The 26,893-nt window shown below is 44.9% G+C and overlaps 1 protein-coding gene across 1 annotated transcript in view; it reads right to left on the minus strand.

The window, feature by feature from the left end:
- Nucleotides 1–3,992: 3,992 nt before the first annotated feature.
- The window catches only part of neto2a (neuropilin (NRP) and tolloid (TLL)-like 2a), a 30,104-nt gene continuing 7,203 nt past the window's right edge, over nt 3,993–26,893 (minus strand). The window contains exons 2-10 of the mRNA XM_030082499.1: nt 26,154–26,210; nt 25,207–25,350; nt 22,576–22,824; nt 22,245–22,292; nt 21,802–21,929; nt 16,824–17,052; nt 6,474–6,587; nt 6,265–6,395; nt 3,993–5,498 (exon numbers count right to left, since the gene is read on the minus strand). Of these exons, the coding sequence (XP_029938359.1) occupies nt 4,782–5,498; nt 6,265–6,395; nt 6,474–6,587; nt 16,824–17,052; nt 21,802–21,929; nt 22,245–22,292; nt 22,576–22,824; nt 25,207–25,350; nt 26,154–26,210 (1,817 nt within the window). The 3' untranslated portion in view covers nt 3,993–4,781. The remainder of the gene's footprint in view (nt 5,499–6,264; nt 6,396–6,473; nt 6,588–16,823; nt 17,053–21,801; nt 21,930–22,244; nt 22,293–22,575; nt 22,825–25,206; nt 25,351–26,153; nt 26,211–26,893) is intronic.

Here is a 26,893-nt window from a genome sequence, read left to right on the forward strand (position 1 = left end):
ACAAACATCCTTTTTATCATGAGGTGTTTACCACTGAGTCTTGACTCGGTAAACCGAAAAGCATCACAGCAGAGAGTCACATCAAAAGAGCAGGACTTCAATCAGTGAAACTTCAAATTCAAAAATAGAGTAGTATAGACTTTATCTCACCGTGGAGAAATGTTGCGTTACAGTGGCTTATAGAACACGGGGGGGTGCCAAAAAGTGAGGAAATGTGCAAATAAAGAATAAATAATACTGCAAATCTTAATAAGAATAATGATTGAAATCTAGAAGAAAGGACCTTATATATATATATATATATATATATATATATATATATATATATATATATATATATATGTGAATTTATATTTTAAACTAGAATGTGGCACTCAGAGAGCGCAGACCTCCGCCACAGCTCAAATCAGTCACCAACAACAATAAGAAGACCATATATAATAAAACAACATCGTGATCGGAGCAGAGCGCTGCGGCGCGGCGTGCGGCGCGGCGTGCGCATGCCGTCAGGGGCAGGCCCGTCTGTCAGCGGGCCTGCCCAACTATGTCTAACACTGCCCTATCTCTCAATGATAAAGAATCCTTTAAAAAATTCCTGGATCCAGACACTGATCCGGATCATCACCAAAATGTAATGGATTCTAAGTTAGCCCAAGACCCACCATCTTATTTGATCAGGATATCTCCTTTAAAGCACACATCAACCTGGCTTGTAAAACAGCATATTTCCACTTGCGCAACATAGCTAAAATAAGAAACATTCTACCGAGAAGCGATGCAGAAAAACTCATCCATGCATTTGTTTCCACTAGATTGGACTACTGCAACTCCCTTCTCGCAGCCTGCCCAGAAAGTGTATTAAAAAACGTTCAGTTGGTTCAAAATGCGGCCGCCAGATTATTAACTGGAACTAGAAGACGTGAACACATTACTCCTGTTCTAAAATCTCTTCACTGGCTTCCTGTCGAGTTCAGAGTTAGATTTAAAATCCTTCTCCTCACTTACAAAATCCTAAATGGGATGGCTCCAACCTATCTCCAAGATGCTTTAACGCCTTATCAACCAATCAGAGCTCTTCGCTCTCAAAATGCAGGGTTACTGGTGACTCCTAGAGTCTCTAAATGGACACTAGGTGGAAGAGCCTTTAGCTATCAGGCACCGTTTTTATGGAACCAGCTTCCAAGTGGTGTCAAAGAGGCAGACACAGTCTCCACATTTAAGGTGAGGCTCAAGACGTTTCTCTTCGATGCAGCCTATGATCAGGTCAGCTAGGGATTCTAAACTAAACTCAACTTAACTAAACTAAACTAAACTATCTAAACTATACTAACTAAATACTAGTTTAAATACTAAACTATCCACAAAGCTGCCCGAGGAGCTAGAATGCTGTGGGAAGTACGGTGCACTGAGCCCTGTCCTCTAATGTCTGAATGTTCTTCCCTTTAGTCCGTTCATTGCTTTTCCCCTGTTGTCCCCCCCTTCGAGGGGGAGTCTTCTCCAGTTTCAGTTGCTGACTCCACTATTACGAGGGCCTACGAACAAGCTCCGTCCGGACCGGGAGGACACTCCTGTCGGTGCTGTGCCCTCGGACTGGCTTCGGTTCTACTTCTGGGATCCGTAGTTCTTGTGCTGGACCGTCCAACGGACTGTCCTCAACATTGTCCTAGGCTTTACTTCTTATTGTCTCATGCTAGCTGTTGCCAAAGCTGTCCGTCCCTGGGAGAGGGATCCCTCCATACTGTGGTTCTCCCCAAGATTTCTTCTTTTCCCACTGGGTTTTTGGAGTTTGTTCTTGCCGGATGTGAGGGTCGAAGGCGGTGGTTGCTTCGTTTTGTCTCGTTACTGTGAATTTGACATATTAATATTATGCTTATTCACTGTTTTTATTTTTACCTACCAATGTAACATCTTGAAGCCCTCTGAGGCAGCTGTTGTTGTGATACTGGGCTGTACAAAAATACATTGATTGATTGATTGATTGATTGACCTTTCCACAAAGTATCATTGCAATCCGTCCATTACTTTCTCCGTAAGGTTGCTAACAAACCAACCAACCAACCAACGTGATTCCATAACCTCCTTGGTGGAGGTAATTAATTAAATTTAATTGTCTGTTAGTTTATATCTGTCCTAGATTTATATTTAATTTTTCTGTTTATGGTTGGGCTTTGCAAATTTTCACATTTCGTTTTTTTTTTATATTTCTTTCCTCTGTGCTGCCGGAACACAGCAATTTCCCCTGTGGGACAAATAAAGGAATTTTAATTCAATCAATATAGACAACATGAATCTAAAATATAACAGAAGCCATAACACATACAAATGTGTACAGATATGTTTTAGTGCAACAGAATACAATCCACAGTAACAGAACACCTCATTGATCAGGAGCTGCTCATTTATGTTCCTTTGCAATGCCCCCAGTGTAAAATTCAGCGGAATGTCTTCTCTCGGTGGCATCGTGCCACCTTCAGCCTGCATTCTGCTTTCTTTTCTCTTCGTTCTGCAATCAGTGGTCAAGAAATCACAAAGTTCAGTCAGTAAAATTAGGGCCAATGTTTTCCTTCACATGTTTGCTTCACAAAGCCCTCTGGTGGGCCAGTTGTGGTCTGCGGGCCTCAGATTTAGCACCCCTGCAAAGAAGACATTTCTTGTCACAAAGCAGTTCATACTTATAATATACATAACCTGAGGTCAAACCCAGTGACCCTGAACAGGATGAAGTGTGGAGGATGGAGGATGGGTGGATGGCTTCTGTTACCACTTTATCCAGTTCAGGGTCTCAAACTCCTCACAGGCAGACTGCACCTGGACTCAGACCCACGACTCACGGCTGTGAGGAGAGAGCTCTTCCCACTGCACGTCTCCATCTGTGCTGCTGTTTGTCACATTGGAGTTTACCACGAGGAAGCTGCAGGGGGCGCTGCAGTGCCACTGCTGCAGAGTGGAAGAAAAGGTGATCCATCCAAACGGAGCCTGCAGTGTTGTGAAGCCAGAAAGTAGGACTGAGAGCTGTCCACTGCTGCGCCGTGAGGCCTGTTCCTCAGTGTTCTCTGGCTTCCAGCTGCTCACCACCCCCAGCAGGATGCTCTGACATGTGCTTCAGATGTGCCAGAAAAACAGCAGCACGTCACGCGTGACCAGGAGGAGCTGCATGAAGGTCACACACTGTCAGAAAACAGCCCAGAGCTCCAGAAAGGACAGATGCATGCTGACAGCAGAGAGAGGGCTGAGTGAGGACACACCGAGGAGACACTGACGGGAGGACAGTCTGGACCTGCTCTCACCGTCTCGCCTCCAACTGGAGCCCTTTCCTCTTTGCAGGTCAACCAGGTTCACGCCATCCACCTCGGTTAGGCTGCATTAACCCCTTATCTTCAATAGTTTTAATACTTTTAAATGGATTGATTTGCCCAAAACACCAAGAACACACAAAAAAAAAAAAAAAAAAAAAAATATATATATATATATATATATATATATATATATATATTTTTTTTTTTTTTTTTTTGTGTGTACAGCTGAAAATCTCAGGAAGCGGAACATTTCTGCCATGGTTACTCCTCAGGGTGACCAGGTGGCTCATATGTATCTCCTGCTGTGAGAAAAGTGTCAAACGGACACATTTCATGGTTTATAGCTCAAAAATGTGCTCAAATGGGAAATATTTCTGTTTCTGTGAGAGAACAGTGCCCAAACCTGTCTGACAACACTTGGATTTTGTGCTTTTTGATCAACTGTCAGTTTTTGTCGTTTGATTTGATTTTGTAAATAAAAACAGGCAGCAGTATGTCCATTAATTAAAACTGTGGGCCAGCAGCGTCATGTTTTGTCCTGATTTACTTCTCTGATTTCATGTTAGCTGGAAGAAGCAGCAAGCTGTAAAATCCAGCCGCGTTCCTCCAGTGTTCTTCCTGGTCCCCTCGAGGACACGTCTCCGGCCTGCAGAGGGGTTTTCTGGGTGACGGTGGACAGAAAGGCTCAGACGGCTGGTGGGTAAGCTCTCATTTAATTCAACAGAATGAAATTATACACCCAGTGGTTGAAATCATAAAGGCTAACACTCCAGGAAACAGCTTGTGCTTGTTTTACATACTTGGTTCATGAGGGGAAAATTGAGAAGATACATTTTCTTCTGTTAAAGGTGGAGGAGGGGGAGGTTTGGTGGGGGTCGGGGTGGGGTCACGATCCGGATCCAGTTCGTGTTTCACATCCCACACATGATCACTCTCAGCCTGGTCTCCTCAAACACTATAAAACACTCGTGCTTTTTTTAAACATTTCTTACCAAAATAGGACGTTGCTTCATGTGCTCTTCCTGAGGAGAGACCGAGTGGAGCATCTTCATTTTCATCTTCATCATTACCTTCAACACACTCTGATTACCTCCATAAAAGTATCTGAGCAACAATTGAAAAGATTAACGAGTTAAAAGCCGAGCATGGTCATGGGGCTGATATATACTGGTCTGAACAGTACAGAACACTGACAGAAATAAAGACTCAAATAAATTATTAGAAGACACACTATCGATCATATATCATATATCTGTGCATGGTGGGTGAAGACATGTAAAAACCCAGAGTCTCCATCCCGGAGGTCAGCAGCAGCTCTCGGAGGGTGGGGTTCTTCTCGCCTCTGCTCCGGACGGAGTGGAAACTGGCGGCAGGTGGAGACCAATGACGGGAGAGGAAACGCTTCACTTCCACTGTCCTCCGCCTTCCTCTTTCTTTTTTCCAGAATGAGTTAAATGCGGGGTGGGCCTCCTCCCTCTTCTCCACCTAGAAGTCCATGGACATGGAGCGCTGCTGTGGGTCCACTATGGTGGTGCTGTTTCGAGCGCTGTTTCCACGGACGCTGAGGGTCCCGCAGGCCCCCGCCATCCCGATGCCACCGGCGATGCCGCTGGGCCCGGCCATGCCCCCTCCTCCTCCCATGCCCATCCCGCCGCCCATGGCCACTCCTCCGGCGATCCCCACCGCTCCGCCCGCGATCCCCGAGGGGCCTCCGCCGCCCATGGCTCCCCCGGCGGCGCCCGGCCCCGCCCCCGCCGCCCCGCGCCCGTAGATCTCGCAGGGGATCTCCTCGGTGACGCGGTCCTCGATGACCTGCTGGTCGCAGTCGTGAGTCTGTGAGTGCTGCTTGTAGCCGTAGCAGCTCTTCTTGTAGCTGGAGGTGGAGTTGAAGGTCTTCATGGGCGGGGGCTTGGAGAAGTCGTTGTGGTAGGACAGCTCCATGGAGCTCAGGGTGGTGCGGCTGTGCTTCATGCTGCCTCCGCCCGTGGCCACCGAGGCCTGCGAGCCGCAGTGGTGCTCGTGGACGCAGCGCGACATGGTGGAGGAGCGGCGCAGCTTGTGGAAGCTGTCCAGCTCCTCGGACAGGTCGGCCAGGTCGGAGGAGATCTCCTTGTCCCGCAGAGAGAAGAGCTCGTAGTGCGGAGGATCGAACACCTCCTGGAAGCCAGCCTTGTTGAAGACGCCTGGACGGCGAGCCACCACCTGAAACGAGAGACAAACCCAGTAAACGGCAACATCCAGGGCCTGACGGAGACACCGGGCAGGTTTCTGGAGAAGAGGACAGCGTGTCAGACTCAAATCTACTGATTAACCATACTCCTGATCAAAACTATTACTATTACTATTACTTTTAGAAGCCCAGGATACTAACATGTCAGTGAGAGCTGAGGTTTGAACATTGAGCATGGTCAAAGAGCTGTGAAGGAACATAAAGTTACTGTCAATAATTCTGACATTTATTCAACAAATGTTTCAGTGGAAAAGTACAAACAGTGTTTTATCAGGCAAGATATGAATAAGAAAATGACTGATTTCTCTGGTAAACAGAAAAAATGAGTTTAACTAATAAACCTTAACGTTACAGGGTGGCTGACTCCAGGTCTTAATGAATATCAGATTAAAAAAAAGGTTTCCCAGTGAGTCACTGGAATGGTTTTATCCTCAGATGACTTCAGAGAGGAGTAAATATTAAATCTGAAGCTCCAAAAAACTAATAATGCATCTCAGTCAATATTTTGGTAAATCTTTGCCCCAGTCAGAGGAAAATCCAATCCGCAGCAGACTGAGGCTCCAATTACTTTCCCCACTTCATGACTGTCATAAATAACTGCTTAGTGAGGGAGAAATGGTGGTAAATCACAGACTGCGGTGGAAAAACAAGATGAGAACGCTCCACTGAAGCAGAGAAGTGAAAGTCTAAAGCTTTAATAATCCTCTGGGCGAAAAGGTCCAACTGAGGATTATTCACCTTTTTTCTTGGCTGCTTCATCTGGACCAGGATGGAGATGATCAGCAGAACCAGGACGATTCCCGACGAGACCCCGATCACGGTGCCGTGGGTCTTAGTGATCTGATGGAAGAGTCCCTTCGATCGCTTCTCTGGAGAACAGACGGACCAGAGGTTAGTGGTGAACAAGAAGAGGCGGCGCGGCGGCAGCAGCTGGAGCGGAGCCTCACCTTTGCAGTGGTTCTCGTCCCAGGGGTACACACAGTTCTGAACCCCGTTACACACCAGCGAGTTGTTGATGCACATGTTGCTGTGGCAGAAGAAGGTGTTGGCAGTGCAGGGAGCTGCAGGCAACAGGACACACACACACACACACACACACACACACACACACACACACACAATAGATGGCGTTTAGAGAGGAGAAATCTCTGCCTCACAGCACAGCGTGGACTGTGACTGGACTGAGCTGTGGTTCTCATGATCAGAACCAGGAGAACATGAAGGAACAACGTGAAACACGAACAGGCCCCAAGTGAATACACACCCTACAGCCTCCACACACACCCTACAGCCTCCACACACACTCTACAGCCTCCACAAACACCCTACAGTCTCCACACACACTCTACAACCTCCACACACACCCTACAACCTCCACACACACCCTACAGCCTCCACACACACTCTACAGTCTCCACAAACACCCTACAGTCTCCACACACACCCTACAGCCTCCACAAACACCCTACAGCCTCCACACACACCCTACAACCTCCACAAACACCCTACAGCCTCCACACACACCCTACAACCTCCACAAACACCCTACAGCCTCCACACACACCCTACAGCCTCCACAAACACCCTACAGCCTCCATACACACCCTACAACCTCCACACACACCCTACAGCCTCCACACACACCCTACAGCCTCCACACACACTCTCCAGACAGAGCAGCTATTGTAGCAGGATGTTTTATAGAAACTAGTATTTGTCCTTGTATATTTTCGTGCCGCTGATTAATGCAGTTCATTGAGTTAAATTAAATACTTTGATGTGAATAACACATTGTAGTGTGGGGGTGTAGTTCTCAATAGTGTTTAAAGTTTAATTATTTATCCTGACCCTTAAAGAACGGGAGTATCCTCCAACAGCCAAGGGTTAAATGTTTGATTCACACACAGTGTTTCATGAGGGTGTAAACACTTCAGCATAAAGAGGAGAGCAGCCGGCGCCACAGCTATTACTGAGTTATAAACTCAGAGACAATCAGCCATGTTCAGTAGAACACTGATCGTCCATATCAGACCAGATCAAACAGCTCTCACACACACACACACACTGATAGCGGCCAGTAGTCTGACGCAGTGTGACTGTGTGATGGATGCTGGTGGAGTGTGATGCTGAGCCGGTGTGCTCAGGAGGAGGATCCGCTGACGGCGCCGCTTCCTTGGAATGATATTGATTAATGGTTCCCTCTGAGCGCCCAGTAAACTTTGAGCCACTCGTTGACTCCAACCAAATAAAGTTTGGGAGCTACTGAAGAGTCTTCATCTGCCTGCGAGACGAGCCGCGTGATCGGAATTAACGAGTGTGTGATCGTCCCGAGGACTCTGAATGTAAAAGCCATTAAGTCCTGACTGCAGCTCCCTAATGAAAACAGCATTAGCATGCAGGGTCTGGGAAATGTGCTGGAGAATGTGACAAATAATATCTCAGCGTATTCAGACATTTAATGAAGAAAAACATTCTGCAGGCAGCTTCTGGACAACCTTTCCCAGTATGAGTGTAAAGTTCCCTGTCTGTCAAAAAGGACGCTGCCGAAGGTTTAATTACTTCCACCAAGATCCATTAACCCCGCTCAGTTTTCCTCCTCACCACAACACACCAAATAAACGTGTATTTCCCTGTTGTAAGTGACCTATAATAAGCTAAGTGTGACGCTCTGACATGCATATCGAGAACCGATTCAACGCTTTCAGTTCTGCAGAAAAATGTTGGAGTAAATAATTGGTTTCTCAAGTCTGAGCAGTGTAATTATCTTTTCCTGTGTGTGTGTGTGTGTGTGTGTGTGTGTGTGTGTGTGTGTGTGTGTGTGTGTTAGTTAAATGAATCCTGCATTCATCAGCAGGACATAAGGCCCATGAATCACAGCGTTTTCTCTCGACGACCTGATCAGGCTGGCTGAGGTATTTATTATGATCAGTTTCACATGTCAGGATTCGCTGCGGGGAAAATAATCTGATAGTTTTGGGGTTTTTTTCACAAATATTTTTATTGAAATTTTACTTTGAAACATGAAGTCACAATACAAAGAAAAACAAAAACAAATACGTACAAACATAAAAAACCCTCCCCCCACCCTAAAACACACATTTCACTCAAATGCGGCACAGTTGTTTACATGTTGACATTTTCCACAAAGCGAAGAAAGGGTAACCACATTTCTTTGAAGTCAGTTTCTCCAAAGCCAGATTGCTGGACATCAGTTTGATCCTTTAATTTACTCAATGTCTTTCCAGTGTAAACAGTGGCATAGCTGGGACGTATTCCACATGGGTTTTTATATGGTTTTTATGTGGTGCCAAGAGTTGCCGAGTGGGGGGGGGGGGGGCATCCGAGCGATGCCCGAGTGGTGCCGAACGGTGCGGTGCTCACACGGAGCGGCGCAGAGCGGCGCTCACTCGGAACACGTCGGAGCGTCGGGGCGCCAGGGGGGCCGTGGGTTTTCATAACCCACCAACCCTCCGTAAATTACGCCTGTGAGTGTAAAGCAATAATGTGTTTGGCCTGTAATAAACAAAAATGCACGAGTTTCCTGTCATTTCATGTGCCTCTGAAAGTGTTCATGAAGATGTGTAGAATAAGAGTTTGCCGTCCAGTGGTACTTTACAGTTGATCAAGTCAGAAATCACATCTGTGATTTCTTTCCAAAACAACTGAAGTTCCACACTTTGCCACATACAATGAAAGAGTCCGCTTTTCCCTGCCACATTTCACACACACATCTGGAATATTCGGATTAAAATAAAGAAGTTTCACAGGTGTAATATACGTTCTAAATAACCATTTGTATTGCAGCAGCCTGAATCTGGTGTTAATAGATAATTTTTGTGCCATTAAGCAGGATTTATTCCATTCCTCTACAGAAATATCAACCTCCAGATCGGTTTTCCATGCCTGCAGGTATGAGAGGCTGTTTTCTTTGGAAGATTCAAGTAAAATACTATAGAATCTGGAAAGGTGCCGTCTTCTTTGGTGATAGTTAACACATAGGCTCTCTATTGTGGATAACGGAGGCTCGGAGGTCGATTTAAGATTAGAGGTTATGAAGCTTCTGAGCTGCAGGTACGTGAAAAAATGTTTTTTAGGTAAATTAAATGTAAGCGTTAATTGTTCAAAGGACATCAATATTCTATCCTTATACAAATCTTTAATTTTATTAATGCCTTTATTCATCCATTATTTAAATCCCATGTCTGCGCGTCCTGGTTTAATAGAGTTGTTACCCCAAATTGGCGACAAACCCGAGAGCTTGGGCTCCTCATTTAGTGCTGTATGCGATTGATGCCAAATATATATTGTGTTACGAAGAAAAGGATTTTTTGTGTTTTTTAGTAGTCCCTTTGTATCCGCAGAATAGATGGAAGATGGCAACGATAGTTCTAATTCGGCACTTTCCAGTTGTATCCAAGATGGGGTATCAATATCAGAAAAATAACTTGTCGTAGCACTCAGCTGAGCTGCCCAGCAGTACAGCTTAAGGTTTGGCACTGCAAGCCCGCCACGATCATAAGGCAAATATAAAGTGACAGCCACAATCGTGGACGCTTATCACTCCATATAAATTTGGTGAGGTTTTTTGATACAGAGGAAAAGGATACCGGGAGATGTATGGGGATAGATTGAAAGAGATAGAGGGATTTTGGGAGAATAACGTTAACTCGACCTATAAGTGAGGCTGGCATCCCCCTCCACCTCTCCAGAGAGTCCTGTATTTTTTGAAGTAGTGGGTCATAATTTACTGGGACTATCTGATTTATATCAGGAACGATTTTTATCCCTAGGTAAGTGAAGCCCTCATAAATGCATGTAAACTGTGTTTGAATTGGTGGATTATTTATATTCAGCAGTAATAAAGAACTTTTCTTTTGATTACCTTTATCCTGAAAATATTCCAAAAGTTTGCAGTATTTTATTCACAGCTGGAATTGATTTCTCCAGATTAGTTAAAAAAACAAAAAACAAAAAAAAACCCCAATATCATCAGCAAAAAGGGATAAAAGGGATGTTCACCCTCTCCCACCTTAATGGACTCTATGCACAACTTCACCACTTCCTGACCTTCTCTGTTTCCTGTCTTTCATGATAGGACGAGCTGATTAATGCAGGTGTGTCTGACCTCTGTGAGACAACACTGATGTTCAGACACACCTGCATTAACCAGCTCGTCCTATCAGGAAAGACAGGAAGCAAGGAGCCTCCTGAAGTTCAGGAAGTGGTGAGGTTGTGCATAGAGTCCATAGGCATCGCAAGAGGTTCTATGGCAAAAAGGAATAGGAGGGGGCTTGAAGGGCAGCCTTGCCTTGTCGACCTACAAAGGTCTGTAGGTTTTGACAACTGGCTGTTTGTTACAACTGTGGCGACTGGTTTTGTGTATAGTAGTTGAATCCATTTCAGATAAATTTCTCCCAGGCCAAAGCTCCTCAGGGTCTGAAATAAGTACTCCCACTCTATCCTGTCAAACGCCTTGTCGGCGTCTAATGACAGAAAGGCATGGTCCATTGAATTTTGTTTTATATACAATAGATTAATTAAACGTTGAATGTTATGGAATGCTTGACGACCAAGTACAAATCCATTTTGGTCATTTAGGATTAATTTAGGAATGTGGGACTCAATCCTCCTCGCTAAGGCCTTGAATAATATTTTAGTATCGCATGACATTAAAGATACAGGACGATAAGAACCCACATCTGTCGGGGGTTTACCTGGGTTTAACAGAACAGAGATAGCTGCCATTCTTAAAGAAGGTGGGAGGGTGCCGCTCTCATAAGACTCATTAAACATTTCTAGTAAGTGGGGCAGCAATTTATCCGGAAATGTCTTATAAATTTCAGTCGGAAGGCCATCCATCCCAGAGCAGTTCCTGTATTCATATGATTCAGCGCTTCCTTGAGTTCTTCAACAGATAATTGCTTGTCAAGATCATTTTGGCCACCTCTGACAACACAGGAAACTGAAGCTGGTCTAAGAATTGGTTTTGTTCACCTGAATTTGCTGGCTTTTGAGATTTATATAAAATTGTCATAATATTCTGCAAAAGGATTATTAATACTTATTGGATCAACAAGGTTCTCCCCACTATCAAGAGTAATTGAACTGATTGCCCGCTCAGTTTGTATTTTTTTAGCCTCCAAGCTAGGAGCTTTCCAGCCTTTTCTCCTTGGTCGTAGTATGATTGTTTAAGCCATAACGGTTGCGTTGCAATTTTGCTTGTGCTGAGCTCGTTATACTCAGATTTGAGGAGCAGTAATCTCTTTTGCTTTTCATCGTCATCACTGTGATACAATTGCTCCTGCAGTACTTTTATTTCTTTTTTTATACCCTCCAATTTATTCAAATGAGTTTTAGATATTTGTCTGGTAAAACTTATTATTTCCCCCATAAATAAGCCTTAAAGGCTTCCCATTTGATAGATGCACTTGTTTGATTTGTATTGCATGAGAAATACTTTTCCCCTCAATAAACGCTACAAATTCCGCTGACTTTAACCATCTTGCTTGAAATCGAAATGGGCGAGGGGGAGAGCCATAGTTTGGAAATTGGATAGACATAACAACTGGTGCATGTTCAGACAGTATAATAGAACCATAAGAGCAATCTTGGACCAATGACACAAGGCTGGAGGAGATCAAAAACTAATCTATACGAGAATAAGTTTTATAAGTACTAGAAAAACAAGAATACTCTCTTACTGGGGTTGAGTTGTCTCCAAATTTCAACTAAATTAAGGTCTTTGGTGAATTTTCCTATGATTTTCTGTGATTGTTGGTGAGAATTATCAGAATTATTTGACCTGTCTATTGCGGGGTTAGTCACACAGTTAAAATCACCTCCTGTTATGTACTGACCACTATAAGATGACATGGTTAAGAATAGGTTTTGATAAAAAAAAAACAGGGTCATCTCTATTAGGTGCATACACGCACACAAAATTAACCAATGTAGAAATGATAGTACCACTAAGGATTATAAATCTTCCGGAGGGGTCCAAGGATTTATCTCTTAGTTGAAAAAGAATTGATTTATGGATCAATATTATAACCCCACGAGCATGAGATGTAAATGAGGAGAAAAATACCTGTCCTGGCCATCTGGACCTTATTCGACCTAAATCTTTTTCTAATAAATGAGTTTCCTGTAAGAAGCATATAGTACTTTTCAACTGTTTAATCCTGCCATGCACTTGTTTCAGTTTTACTAATTTATTGAGACCTCTAACATTCCAGCTCGAGACATTTAGACATAAAGACATTACATTTTTAGTGAAATTTGTCATTACCCTTTCCATCATTTCTCTGGCATGTAAAAGTACAGATACCTGTGACAAACCACCATGAGTGAACCCCCCCACACATAACCCCTCCCACATTCCCCCAAACGAAACGTGATCCCGAACCCTTCTAACTTATGAACTTTGGTTACATAAAACGTTCCGTCCACACAGTGGGTAACGTATAGAGGTGAGCCGAATACTCGTTTTAAACGAGTACTCGATACGGATAATGCATTTTTTTCAAATCCGAGTACAACCCGAGCATTGTCCGTCATTATTCGTCCTCGTGCTGATGGGAGATCCTCACTGGTCCTTCATTCTGCTCCGTGCTCCACCGAGACGACAGGATCCTTGTCAGAGAACCAATCAGTGCTGGTAAATTAAAAATTAGGTTTTTTTATTTCTTTGTAGCGTGCATTGTGCCTGAGGACAACTTTTTAAAGTCGAAATGTCGCGCGACTGTGCACGCTCGGTTTTTTTTTTTTTTTTTCGGAGGGGGGGGTTTAAAGCTGCTGTAGGCAGGATTTTGCTAGTCAATGTTAATTTTTCTGTGTTTTCTTTGGATTAAATGTTAGAGTATCCATTGATAATCCTTTAGGAGTGTAGCATAACTGCACTACCGCGAGGGCGCAGCGTTTCCATCTGTCTCTGTTCTGAGCTGAAAAGGAATCTCGACAGCTCCAGGTACCTTTGACCAATCAGAAGAGCCCCTGAGGCTCTAACCGTGATTGGTCGAGGGGCGTTCGTCGCACGTTCTTGTGGGAGGGTCTTAACTTGCGTAAGGGCGTGATGTCAGAGAAAACAGGACAGGATTGGCTGTGCTGGGTTTCAAATCACCATCTTAGATGGGTCAAATCGCCATCTTGCTTCGGTAACCCTAAGCAAGATGGCGGAGATGTGGAATCCTGCCTACAGCACCTTTAAGTTTCGTTTTCCCTCGCAGTTTTGTTTTTCCTTTTATCTCTTATTTTTCATAATAGTTTGGGCTTGTGCTCCAGCGGGAGGCTGTGATCTGTGGGAGAGAGATGATAACTGGTCCGAGGTCCATATGATCGGCGCTGCAGCCGCGGACAGGACCAGGAAGCTCAGCAGGGGGGATCAGAGGTTTTCCGGGACACCAGGGAGATTCCGGTGGGGACCGTGGGGGAGGCAGTCCCAACCCAGGAAGCCCTGTTCCTTTCCTTGGACTCCAGCTGGAGTCTGGACAACAATTATAGAGAAGCTGTTATGTAAATTCATTCATACACTTAAAAACATTCATGTTCTGCCTCAATAAAAATACTTGTCCTGTAAATAGTTCCTTTACTATTTTGACAAAAAAAAAAATTCAAATCTTTATTCTGAGGCTGTTGTGTGAATGAATAATCATTTATATAACTTTAAAAATGTTCATGTTCTGACTAAGATAAAAAAAAAAAACTTGTACATTGTGTAATTGAAATGGTTCTGTAAATAGTTTTCAAATAAAGAACAAATATAGCAACTTCTGAGCAATCCATATCAATTTCAGGCTTAAAATAGTGTGCTAATTTCTGCCCCACCCCATTTCCTGTTAAACCACGCCCACTTCCGGTTTAGGCCACGCCCCCTCCGAGTACAGATACGGATACAGAATTTGGATGGGTAAACAGATACAGATACAGATAGTGGTGTACTCGCTCATCCCTAGTAACGTATAATTGCGCTCTCATAATGAAACAAAAAAACAGCTGTCACGTGAGCTCCCTGGCGAGAAGAGGAAATGACCAAAATAAATAATAATAACAATAGGACTAATAATAATAAGAACACTAACATAAATCAAGTAACAGTGGAGCAGAATAATAATAGCAAATAATTAAGCATGTGTCCTGTGAAAAAGGAGCAGAAGGGTGTCTACAATATCAGAACCTTGTACTTACAATACGCCCACAGGTGCAGTGTCAGTCCCAAAATGATGTACAAAAGTCATCAATCCTCATCACACGCTGATTGTGGGGATATTTTGTGGATGTATCCTTCTGCTTCCATGACCGACCTGAAGACCATGCGCCTGTCGTGTGTGATGATCAGATGAGCGGGGTACAGCATGCCGTAGCGGATATTCAGGGCACGAAGCCGGGCTTTCACTCCATCAAATCGCCGCTGCGTTTGACGAGGCTCCACAGACACATCCCGAAAAAAGCTGACTCGCTGATCCTCGTAGTAAACGGTCTTCAATTTCCTAGCCGCTCTCAGTGTGGATTCTTTGTCTCTGTAATTCAGAAACTTCATGATGACAACCCTTGGCGTTTTAGCATTCGGATCTGGGGGCCCAATTCTGTGCGCTCTCTCGATTACGGGTGGCGAGGCGAAACACTCACCGAGCGCCACTGTGAGCCACTTCTCCAAAAACGCGCACATATCTGCGCCTTCAACTTTCTCACGCAGACCAACCAATCTAAGATTAGAACGCCTGCTTCTGTCCTCATTTTCATTTGCTTTGCAGCGAAGGTCTTTCACCGTTTGTTCCAATTGTGTGACCTTCTCTTGGAGGGACGCTACATCATCTTCAGTTGTTGCTATGCGGCCCTCCGCCTCCTCCAGTCTGTGGGCGTGCGACTGTATGTCCACTTTTATACCATTGACAGCCTCCAATCAGTCTGCAGCTTGTTTCTCGGTGTTCCCCCGTAATGAACGAATTGCTTCGGGGATATCGCCGTTTGTAGTCGTCTCCTTTTCAACTGTATCCCCGGGGTAAGCGGCACTGTTATGTTAGCATTAGCCGCAGTGGCTCCGCTAGCAGCGCTAGCCGGGCTAGAACGTTAGCTTCTTTTTCTGATGTAGCAAACGACGCTACTTTTCCAGCCTGTTGACTTGGCTTGGGGCTTTTGGGTGGCAGGGTGGTCGTGAAAACAGTTCGAAGCTTGATTAGATGCGTAAAAAAGACAGACGGTCAAGTTTCTGTAATTATTTCAGGGTTTTAGCCGGGAGCCATTCATGCTTGCGACTGTACGCCTCTACGCCATAACCGGAAGCCCGATAGTTTTGGTTTTTGATAAACTTCTGAATGAGATAATTTTGCTGTAAATTCACTTCTTCTGTGAAAGACAGACCTTAAAAAAATATCTAGAAAATCAGGTTCTTTGAGTTTTTAAGATTAATTTGCACTCTGTAGCACGGGATGATTATTTGACCCAAAGGTCAGATGCTTCCTGCTCCTCAGCAGGTTGGTACAGACTGCAGCAGCTCCTCCACACAGACCTGGTCCAGGTCTTTCAGGGTTCAGCTCAGCTGACTGGGGGAAGGAGGCTGTTCCGTGGCCTCATCCATCCTCCTCCCACTGCACTGCTCCCGTCTGCTCACCCTTTCAGCATGATGTTTTTTGGTCATGTGACCTTCTGTCATGTGCCTCCTCTGGATCATAAACTACAGACCATAGAAAAGACAGACCTCCCTTTGGAAATGGGCACTGTATCGAACGTGTTTCCCCACTGTGTTCACGTTTCACTCTACATTTACCAGGACAGGAATTTGTTGCATTTCTTGTTCTCAGGCTCCACGAAACTCACCAACTGTCAGACAGAATCTAACATTCCACAAATAACAACCTCAGAGTGGGATTGTTTATGTACTAAACTGATGCTTTTCACAGGAAATAAGGCTGGATTTTTGCTTTATTTGCTTCATATACCAAAAAACTATGTAAGGTTTGTTGATATCAGTGACACTCGTAAAAAGTGCTTATTTTGTCCAGAGGAGGCATTACTTCTGTCATTATCTCAATGCAGAGGTTTATCGGGTTTTGATTGGAGTAAACAAATTATTGGAGACATAATAAATCATGTTGACTAAGATCTGAGAGGATATCATTCTCATAAATCACTTTTTATTCTGTCCATACAGACCATCCAAACTCATTTCCCTCTGCAGTTTGGCCTCGGCTGACCAGCACAATAACCCAGAATAAATAACAACATGTTTGTTTTGGTGCAAAAACAGTGAATTCCGTCAGCTGACGTATCTTCACCGATAACGGCGGATGCGGTTGACTCACGGTCGATGAAGGAGGTGAAGAGCATGCGGAAGCGACTGAGCCGGCTCTTCTCGTCGGCCCACATCCGCACCACCCCGACTCCGTTATCCAGCATCACGTCGTTGGCCACCGTGCTGCAGAACTTGGCCTTGAGGTTCTCAATGGCGCTGCTGCCGTCGTACACGGCCACAAAGTTCTTCTTGCACTCATTGGAGTGCTCCATCTGGTAGTCAATGAAGCGCAGATAGATCTGCAGACAGACAGGAGCAGGGAATCAAACCACAGGCCCATTCATCGCTTCATCTCACTGCTGTTCAACAAATAATCACAAGCTGGACTTTTTATTCAACACAGAGGTTTATTTAAAGCAGCTGGGAAAAATCAGAGCAGAACTGTCCCTCCCCTGAAGAGAACCAGGGTTTGAACCTCCAACCACAATCTGTCTGTCCTCTTTCTCTCTCCTCTCTTCACAAACCAGAACAGCTGGGTCTCTGAGTCTGGGTTTACAGAAACTCTCCTCTGACCCTGCTTCTACAGGTTTCTCCCTGTTGAAAGAGAGTTTTTCTTTTCCTCTGTCTTCTCCTGTGGAATTGTTGGTTTTTCTCCCAAATAGTGTCTTGAAATTACGGTATTGTATTTGGAGCAATAAAAATCTAGAATTGACTGAACTGAATGAGAACAGGGCACACAGGGTCTGATCCATTATGATGAATGATGAAATGAGAGTTTTGCTGAATTATTGCTGGAGCTCACCGTGAAACTGTTGGAGAGTTGAGCCTGAAGCACAACATGAAATGTGAATCCATGGAGGTGTTTATGAAGAAGGTCACCGAACATATCGCAGAACTACAACTAATAAATCTGAATGTGCTTCAAAAAGAACAGAAGAAAACAGCATTTTGGGAGATGATGAGAGATTGATGACACATTTCCAGACCTGAGAGGCTGCAGCAGAGCCGGTGGGGGGCAGAGGGTGCGACTGCCCCGGGCCCATTTGATTAAATAGCCTTGTTTTCATTGCTCTGTGTTGTGGACTGCTGTGTCTCCTTGGTTGTTGTACATGTCACTTGTACACCTGTTTGCTGTTCTGTCGGGGTTGATCATGTGTGACTTGATTATTCAGGATATTAAGACTAGATGGCATCCATCACCACTGAATGTCACTGATCTTCTATCCTTCTTTTCCCACCCTGTTGGTTTAGTCTGATTTATTTTTTAACCTTTATCTGACCGCGTCTTGAGCAAAGTATTGGTGAAGTATATGGCGCTGACCATGTTGCTGAAATAACCAATCAGCAGTTGTGGTGCAGGTTATCAGCAGGCCGCTGATTGATGATGAATCCATGGCGCTGTCCATGGTGCTGAAATAGCACAAACTGTTGTACAACTGATCTTGATCCAGTCTCTCTCCGTTTTGCCCTTCAGTCTCGTTTACCATTATTAACGCTACTAATTGATCAGCTGTGTCATTACAGGCTGTCACTGCACAGTGTCTAATGATGGATTGACTTTGTTTTAAGTTTATGAAGCAAACTGAGTCTCTGTTTGATGGTTCAAAGTGCGAGACTTTCTTTTTTGCAGCTAAAGCTGTTCATTCAGTCCCGTTTGGAAGTGGCCACATACAGCTCAGATCCAGATTAGGTTAATGTGAATTGTTAACAAGTGAAATGAGCAATAAGCTATGAGGGCTCACTACAGGTCCCTGCCCTCTCAGCAATGTGACACTGGCTCTGCGCCTGCTGAGAGGTTACAGGAGAGAAAATATCATCATCAGTTGTTCAGTTGAGGAAATGTCTGTCTGCTGCAGGCGGATCTGAAAACCATTAACAGGTTCAAACAGATGTGATCATGAAGATCAAGAAACATTTCCATGAGTCGTGAATGACAGTGTGTGTTGAACATTAGTCCAAAATAGTGAATTCACAATTCGTTTACAGTTTGGATGATAGATGTGTCAGTGTTCCTGCAGGTTGATCGGTTCTCCTGTGTGAAGAATGACTCTGAATGAATATGATGTGAAAGCATTCTCTGTCCTCTGTCTGGACTGAGCAGCTTTCACATGTAAAAGGCTTTAACACTGAACTAAAATGCACCAATTAGCAAACAGCTCTAACACTCTTTGGTTGTTCTGCTTTAAACTGAAGCGAGTGTTAACAGTATAAAGAACATTCAGAGGAGACTTCAAGTTTCATTTCCCAAAACTTTCCCGTCCCAGCAGAGCAGCAACAGACTGAAGTGAGTCGGACTCTTCAGAAGAGATAAACTGAAAGACCAGCTGAGATCCAGTCTCTGTTAACGCAAAGCTTTTCTCCTCTGGGCTTTATTTCAAGTCCTCTCAACGGGAAAAGCTTATCATTTAATAAATCAATGAACTGAAACAAGACTGAGTCCAGAAATCACTCTTTCCTCTTTTTGTCTGTGAAGTAATCTTTAAAAGTCTTTCTGACAGACTTTGTTCTGCTCAAGTTCACTGCAGGTCGAGTCAGTCCACACGACAATTCAAATTATTTTGGTCAGAGTATTGTAGTTTTTTACAAAACCCCTTGTCTTACAGTGCAATTACGAGGCCGTACCCAAATGAAACCAGAATTTGGTTGTAACTTTTAATTTCGTACATTTCAAAATAAAACACCACTGCCGCCTTCAAAATAATCTCCATTCGCATTAATGCAACGCTCCAGCCGTGTTTCCCACTTCAAAAATGCATCGGGAAAACTTGTGCGTAATTGTGCCTTTAAGAACCTGCTGCGTTTTTTTTTTCTGTCACCTTCTCTACGTCTGCAAACCACCGTCCCTTCAGCTGCTTCTTCAACTTGGGGAACAAGAAAAAGTCACACGGGGCTAGATCCAGCGAATCATTCAGATCGGGGAGGACAGTCATCCCATTCTCCGTCAGAAACTGCGTGACGCGCAGCGCCGTGTGCCACCATTTTGGCAGAGACCCGGCGCAGCCCAAAAAATCCTGGCTTATGATCCTCTGGCAGGGACCCCAGGAGACCCCGGTCAGATCAGCCACCTCTCCAGGGACCCCAGGAGACCCCCGTCAGATCAGCCACCTCTCCAGGGACCCCAGGAGACCCCCGTCAGATCAGCCACCTCTCCAGGGACCCCAGGAGACCCCCGTCAGATCAGCCACCTCTCCAGGGACCCCAGGAGACCCCCGTCAGATCAGCCACCTCTCCAGGGACCCCAGGAGACCCCCGTCAGATCGGCCACGTCTCCAACGCCCTGGCGTCGATCTTCCATCACAGCCACTTCAATTTCCCCGACAATTTTGGCTGTGCGGGAGGTGGAGGGTCGTCCTGATGTGGGCTGATCCTCAATGGACATCTGGCCCTTCTCAAACCGCCTGAACCACTCACAGACCTGCGGTTTCCCCAGAGCATCATCCTTGTAGGCTTGCTGCAACAAGCTGAGTGTTTCTGCTGCTGTTGTTCCCGCAAACAGCAGAATTGAATGTTCGTGTGCTGCTCTAGCTTTCCAGTCCATTGTGGAGAAATCGCAGAGCGCAGCAGCACTCTGTTACTATAAATAGCGCGTTACAGACGTCAGTGTCACTCTGGGAGCTCAGATTTTTCACAGATATGCACGAGGCTTACCTGCAGCACATCTGATGGCCAGAAGTCCAAACTCATTATTATTAGTATTTTATGACCAAATTCCAGTTTCTTTTGGGTCCACCCTCGTATATTTATTTCTATTGTCTTTAAGAAATTTGGAAATGTAAGAACACGTTTCCATGTAGCCATATTAGCCGGACCAAGTCACATATGGATAATACTCTCAGTGACCACTAGATGTCACTGCATGACCACAGAATGCTGGTAAAGAACCACAGAAACCCTCCGTCACTCCAGAGCAAGAACAAGGGCTCCAGAGTGAAAAGTGAGAAGTGAGAAGAGAAAACAGAAAGAAGAGCTGAGAGTGTGGGAGCAAAGCAGACGACAGTCACTGTGAGGAAGAAAACAGCAAAGGCTACGTGTGGCTAAAAGCATCACCATGGAAATGATGCCTTGCATTAAAGATGCCTCTGAATACAGAAGCTTTCAAAAACATCATCAGACTGAAAACTGGATTTCTGAGAACGCTCTTAAAGAGACGACGTGAAACTGAAACAAGAACCCAGTCAAACCAGTTTAAATGCATGAATGAGTCAAATCAGACACATGACATGTTCAACAAATCATGTTTAAATCTGAGGAATTTAACACTTTCAGGTGACTGTCCTATATGAACAATGGAGGTGGTTTGATTGATCGTCAATGTTTACGTCAACTGCTCTACATGTGATGCTGTTTTCACTGCAGCTTCACTGTCTGATCATTTGCTTTATTTACTTCTGAATCGATGGAATGATTGTACACCTGCAGCTCCAGTAATGCTGTTCAGTGGTTGAAACTGCTGTATCACAACATCAGGGTCCAGGGTTCAAGTCCTGTGTGGAGTTTATATGAACTCCAGAGCATTTTCTCAGACAGGGAGGCTGGACTGGGTGTGGTTGTTTCTACGTGTCAACCTTTTATCAGATCATGTCTGGTGGCTTCATGTCTCCATTTTTCTTCTAAAACATTGCAGGGTTCATGAGAGTCAGAAAAACATGCGTGATGTGACGGGTTGGAGTTGCTGCTTTGTGTAGAATTGATAGAATGAATGTGAGTCATGATGAAACTTCTCACACCTCCACATATCCACACCGGCGGTTTTAACCTTCTGCCTTCTAAAAACCCTGAAAAGCTCCACGTCATCTGAGCATGTGGTGATGTGAAGCAGATCGGGAACATTTAACTCTCTGCACCTCCAGTCTGAACGAAGAGGTTTGAAATGCAGTGAGTTCGTTTCAGCGGTTTGATGCTCTGGGCGTCCTCCTCTGTGTGACGTCCAATCAGCTTCTGCTGCTCTAACATACCTGTTCACAGTTTTGTTAAATTCTTTCAAAGCTTATCGGAGACACCGACCTCAACATGCAGCAGTGTGAGGAGGAGGGAGTGTGTGCACTGACCTTGGACTGAGGGGGGGCCCTGATGGTCCAGATACAGTCCAGAGCGTCTCCAGGCTTCACCCGCTCCTCCTCCTCCACCTGGCTGGAGCGAATAATCCCATCCCATCCTCCAATCTCAAACTGACAGTCTGACCGGAGGAGGGCAGAGACACCGGGACAAGAGTCAAGACAGTAAAGAGGGAGAGCAGGAGACAGAAAGAGAGGAGGAGGACAGGATGGGGACACAAGATGGACTTCACTTTGGAGACAAAACGACTGAACACTGAACTGAAGTGAGCCTGAGGATCAGGATGAAGGAAAAACACACAACGACAAAAAAAAGATGTGCATGTGTTCATCCTGGGTATGTGTGTGTTCATCCTAGATGTGTGTGTGTCCATCCTGGGTGTGTGATCCAGCATCCCGGATTCAGCAGAAGCCAGCATGAGGAGCCAGGATCTCACCTGGGATGGGGTTCAACAGTCCGCCCACGTGCAGATGGAAATCAGGGTCTGGAATGATCACACATTGTTCTGAGTTCACACAGCAGAAACAGGAAGGATCCGTCTGAAACTGAAATCGGAGGCCTGATATTGGGGTTAAAGCATGAAAACAGGCTGGACGATCGATCAGCTGAACAGCTGTACTGCGCTGTCCATGGTGCTGAACCAACAGCTACACTCAGATCAAACTACATATAAATAAACAGATGTGCTTCCTTCACGCTCTAATGTGTGTTTGCGGTGAGGGTGTAATGTGCAGCTACTCTTCCACACACAGCCGTGGAGTGTTTACCTGCGATGAAAGTGTACTTGATGCGGAAGCCGAGGCCTTCCAGCTCCTCGTCGCTGGTGAACTTGATCCACATGAAACGGCCCGTTGAGGTGACGAGACCCGGATTTTTCCCTCCGCAGAAGCGATCAATGAGCGGCGAGAAGCCGAACGGTCCGTCTCGAATCTCGATGTGATCGAAGCGGCACTCGAAGGACGGCTCGATGTAGTAATTCTTATCGAAGGCCAGCTGAATCCTCTGTCTGGGAAGAGCTTTTAGAACACCAGCAGAGAGAAAACAAAGACATGCCATCAAATTCAAGAATTTTCTTGTAGCACAGAGATAATGTGTGAGGTGTTCTGAAGCAGAGTCAAATATGAGTTAATCTGGATTTTTAAATTGACTGAAGCCGCTGCTTTCATCTTAGCACAGAACAAACTTTTTTAAGACTTACCTGCAGAGGACTCACTGAGTCCTGCTTCCTGACTGACGTAGTGTGACTTTTATCTGTGATTTTAAATGATGACTTTCTCTGTCTTATTATCTCCACATAACAGTCTTAATTTTGTAATAAAATGGTTTCCAACGCTCCTTTAAGTCTGTAGACTGCAGTGAAGCCTGCAGGATCTGAAATCCAATCAGTACAAAAAATTCAGTAAATCATGTATTTCAGGTAAAACATGGCTGGCACAACAGCGAGGCTGGTGTCAAATGACACCTGAGTCTTCCTGAAAGCTCTAAATCAGAAATGGAATGGTGCAACATTCAAGCAGAGGATGAAATGATTGTTGCTTCAAAGATTTTATATGAACTGCTCATAAAAGACGTCATCAAAGTGAGCTGAAAGACAAGAATATAACTGAGGGAGTGCCAGGATATATAAAAACAGGGAAATGAGTGGAATTGTTCCAGTTTTACACGTTATGGTGAGATGGCAGATAATAACACACAGGGACAAATATAGCTTACACAGAGAAACAAGCAAAACCAAAACAGAAAACGTGGCTGCTGTAGGTTTGGTCCCTGGTCCAGAGGTCCACAGCTCCAGTGTCTGAGTGCAAAAGCCAATACATGATGAAATGTGAACCATCTGGGGCCAAAAGGTGTAATGAGGACATGCCCAGGCAAAATGAAGCAAGGATCAATTTTTTTTCTTTTTTTTTAAAGGCTGACAGCATGGAATCCTTCAATATGACTGGTGCACAAATAAAGATGAAAGATCAATAATGCTCGACCAGAGGTGTCCAACATATGGCACAGGGGGTAAATCCACCTGTCCAGAGGGTCTGATCTGGACAGCTGGACGGCTTTAAGGGAAAAGAAGAACAGAAGACACTGACTGCTGTACAACCAACCACTGGATCACAACACAGAGTGACCCACTGGCATTAGCAGTAAAACCACGGTGAGGGAGGATCTGTAAAAAACACGCTGCTGCTGCCAAGTGAGGCCAACGAGAACAGTTCAACGTGTGCTCCTGCTCCGTCCGCCGCACGGCCCTGGACTGAAACCAGCTGAGCAGACCAAGCATCCAGGCTCACATCCATGAGCATTAAAACCCCAGCAGCTGTCATCAAATCCAACCAATGTCTCTCACACACGCAAACACACACACACACACACACACACTCACACACACACACGCATACACAGGTTTTGAAACGCTACTTCCTGCCCGACTGACTGAGGATGTGAATGACGGAGCGTTCTGAATCATGTCAAGCTGGGAGACGTTAGCGAGCTCCAGAAGAGGAGAAAACTGAGTCGGGGTGGGGAGAGAACACGTGTGACACTTTCCTCCAGTGAACTAAAAAAAAGGTGAACTGATTCCTTTATGCCTTTATGAACTGCAGCCTCAGTCTTCTGCCTCAATGAGCTGCTCATACACTCGTATTTCCTCCAGCATGTGTGCTGCACACACACACACACACACACACACACACACACACACACACAGAGCAGAACATATAATCACTCAATCTATTGAGCTGATGAACTCGGGGGACATGACACAATCAATGAGGCTCACTAACCACGAATTATGATTACAAAGCTATCTGATTAGCTGCCGCAGCAACATGTGCATCTCTGCCTCTGAATAAAAGGCTCAACTCCTCAGCTCCAGTGTGAATGAGACTATTCAAGAACCAAACAATAGCAAATGATAGCTTCCATCTGGTGTCCGGAGCCTATGTGAGCAGCAGCTGCTCTGTCCACAGGGGGCGCTCTGGAGCCCAGTGTACAGCTCAGGGATCCGTCAGTCAGAAAACAAAGAGCAGGACTGTTGATGTCCTGTCCAGCAGCTGTCTGATGCTTCCAGAATGTTCCAGGACGTTACAGGACGTTCCCACGTCTGAAGAACGTGGTGTTTCTGAGCTCTGACGCTGACGAGGACCAGTTGGTCCTTTCTGCGATGCTCCGTTCAACACACACACATCTCCTCACACATGATGCTAATCGAGGTTCCAAAACCTGTGACAACACTCTGACTGAGGCTCTACCCATAATGCATCACTCACCATCATTTCAGGATGCGTGTTTAGAACAGTACGATAAACTGAAGGTAAATGTTTCAGAAAAGAGAGAATCAGAGGTTCAGTCTGGAGTGGCTGTGAGGATGAGGAGAGGAGGATGAAGGAGGACCCCAGCTTTACCTTCCAGGATGTAAACACACTCCTTGTTGGGTGGATAGGTGTTGGGGTAGTTGGGTGATGTAAACACCCCGCCGTTGATGTTGCGGACCCAGGTGCCGCACTCGTTCTGGTTGGGGCTCTGACCACCATGGTCACTCGGGGAGTCTGGAGAGGAGACAGAAGAGATACTGGGTTGATACTGAGTATGGAGGAAATGACCCAAAAACCATCTGATGCATAAATGAATGCAAATTTAGGCCCTGAAGTATTGTCATATCGTGGCACTCGAGAAATTTAATAAAATGGAAAAATGAAGCTCTGGAGTGCCAAAATGTGCTCTCTAGCACCATGTATATGATCTAAAATGGTCCCAACGCCCCCCAGGACTGTCATAGAGAGATCAAACCAACACTCACTTGTTATTCTCATCAAGACCTAAAGATCATGTGCTGACACATCCAACCTAAATCCAACAGGAAATCCACAATTTGCCTTTCAGTGTAAGATTTCGCTCCATTCAGATCATGTGACATGATGACTCCTCTTGGGTGAATATTGTACATCATTCACCTGCGAGCAGCTGTCAGCCACAGGCCACAGGTCTGTCATAGCTCCACCTGAGGGGCGTGGCCGTGAAACAGGAAGTGAGTTGTAAATAACCTGAACGTTGTCCAGTGGGGCTCAAACTTTACATGTTGCATCAGAGTCAGGATCTTATCACTGGCAAATGACGCTTGTCCATAGCTTGTCCACATTTGATCCGACTTTGGCCCTGAAGACATCCATATGATGACGAACAGTCTCGGTTGTAGCTACTAGCAGCTTTGATTTGTATTGTATTCTGTCCATCACATCAGGCATCAGTGAAAGCAGCCATGGCTCCAGAGGACGTGAGTGGATTAACACATCTCTGCTTTAGACATCTGAAAGGTGAACTCTGAGTGAAGTGTGTTTGTGTTTGAGCTCACCTTTAGTTCTCTGTGCCAGAGAAAAGCCCTCTTCTATCAGGAAGAAGAGTATCCACACTGAAACACACAGATCACACATCAGGAACAACACACACACTCCTGATCAATCAAAGTCTTCAAAACCAAAGAAATCCATCATTATGTGGTCCAGTGTCTTCAACATAAACACATATGACACCTTGCAGACCAGGCCTTCGTCAACATCTGATGCTAAAGTCAAATCACGTCCAGCAATACAACGATTCTGTGAGCTAAAGAAGAAGATCACTTATATTCAAGGAGTTAGAGTCCAACTGTAACTCTGGGACGATTTCTGTAGAATGTTCTGAGCATTACTGTAGAAACCCAGAACAGTCCAGCTGTGTAACATCCTGAGGGTTTATTCTCATATGTGGACTATTTCTCCAAGAATCAGCTTAAAATGTGTTCGATTTAATATTTTTTACATGAATATTAACGTTCTACTTGGATTGTTGTGGCTTGATATGTCAATTATTATGAATAAAAAGCTTTCGAAAAGTTTAAACTGATCAAAGAAACATTGTGTTTCATCAGTTACAGTGAAAAAAATCTATAAACAGCATTCAGCATTCAAAAGCTTATACCATCCTGACTCTGCTTATTCATCACATAGTACCAGTGAGCTGCAACACATGCATTCCACAGAAATACTGTGTTTGTGAAAGTTACAATGGTTTTTTTTTTTTTTGAACAAAGAAGGTGGAACTAACCGTACCAGG

The sequence above is a fragment of the Salarias fasciatus genome, chromosome 1, assembly GCF_902148845.1.
Source record: "Salarias fasciatus chromosome 1, fSalaFa1.1, whole genome shotgun sequence".
NCBI lineage: Eukaryota > Metazoa > Chordata > Actinopteri > Blenniiformes > Blenniidae > Salarias > Salarias fasciatus.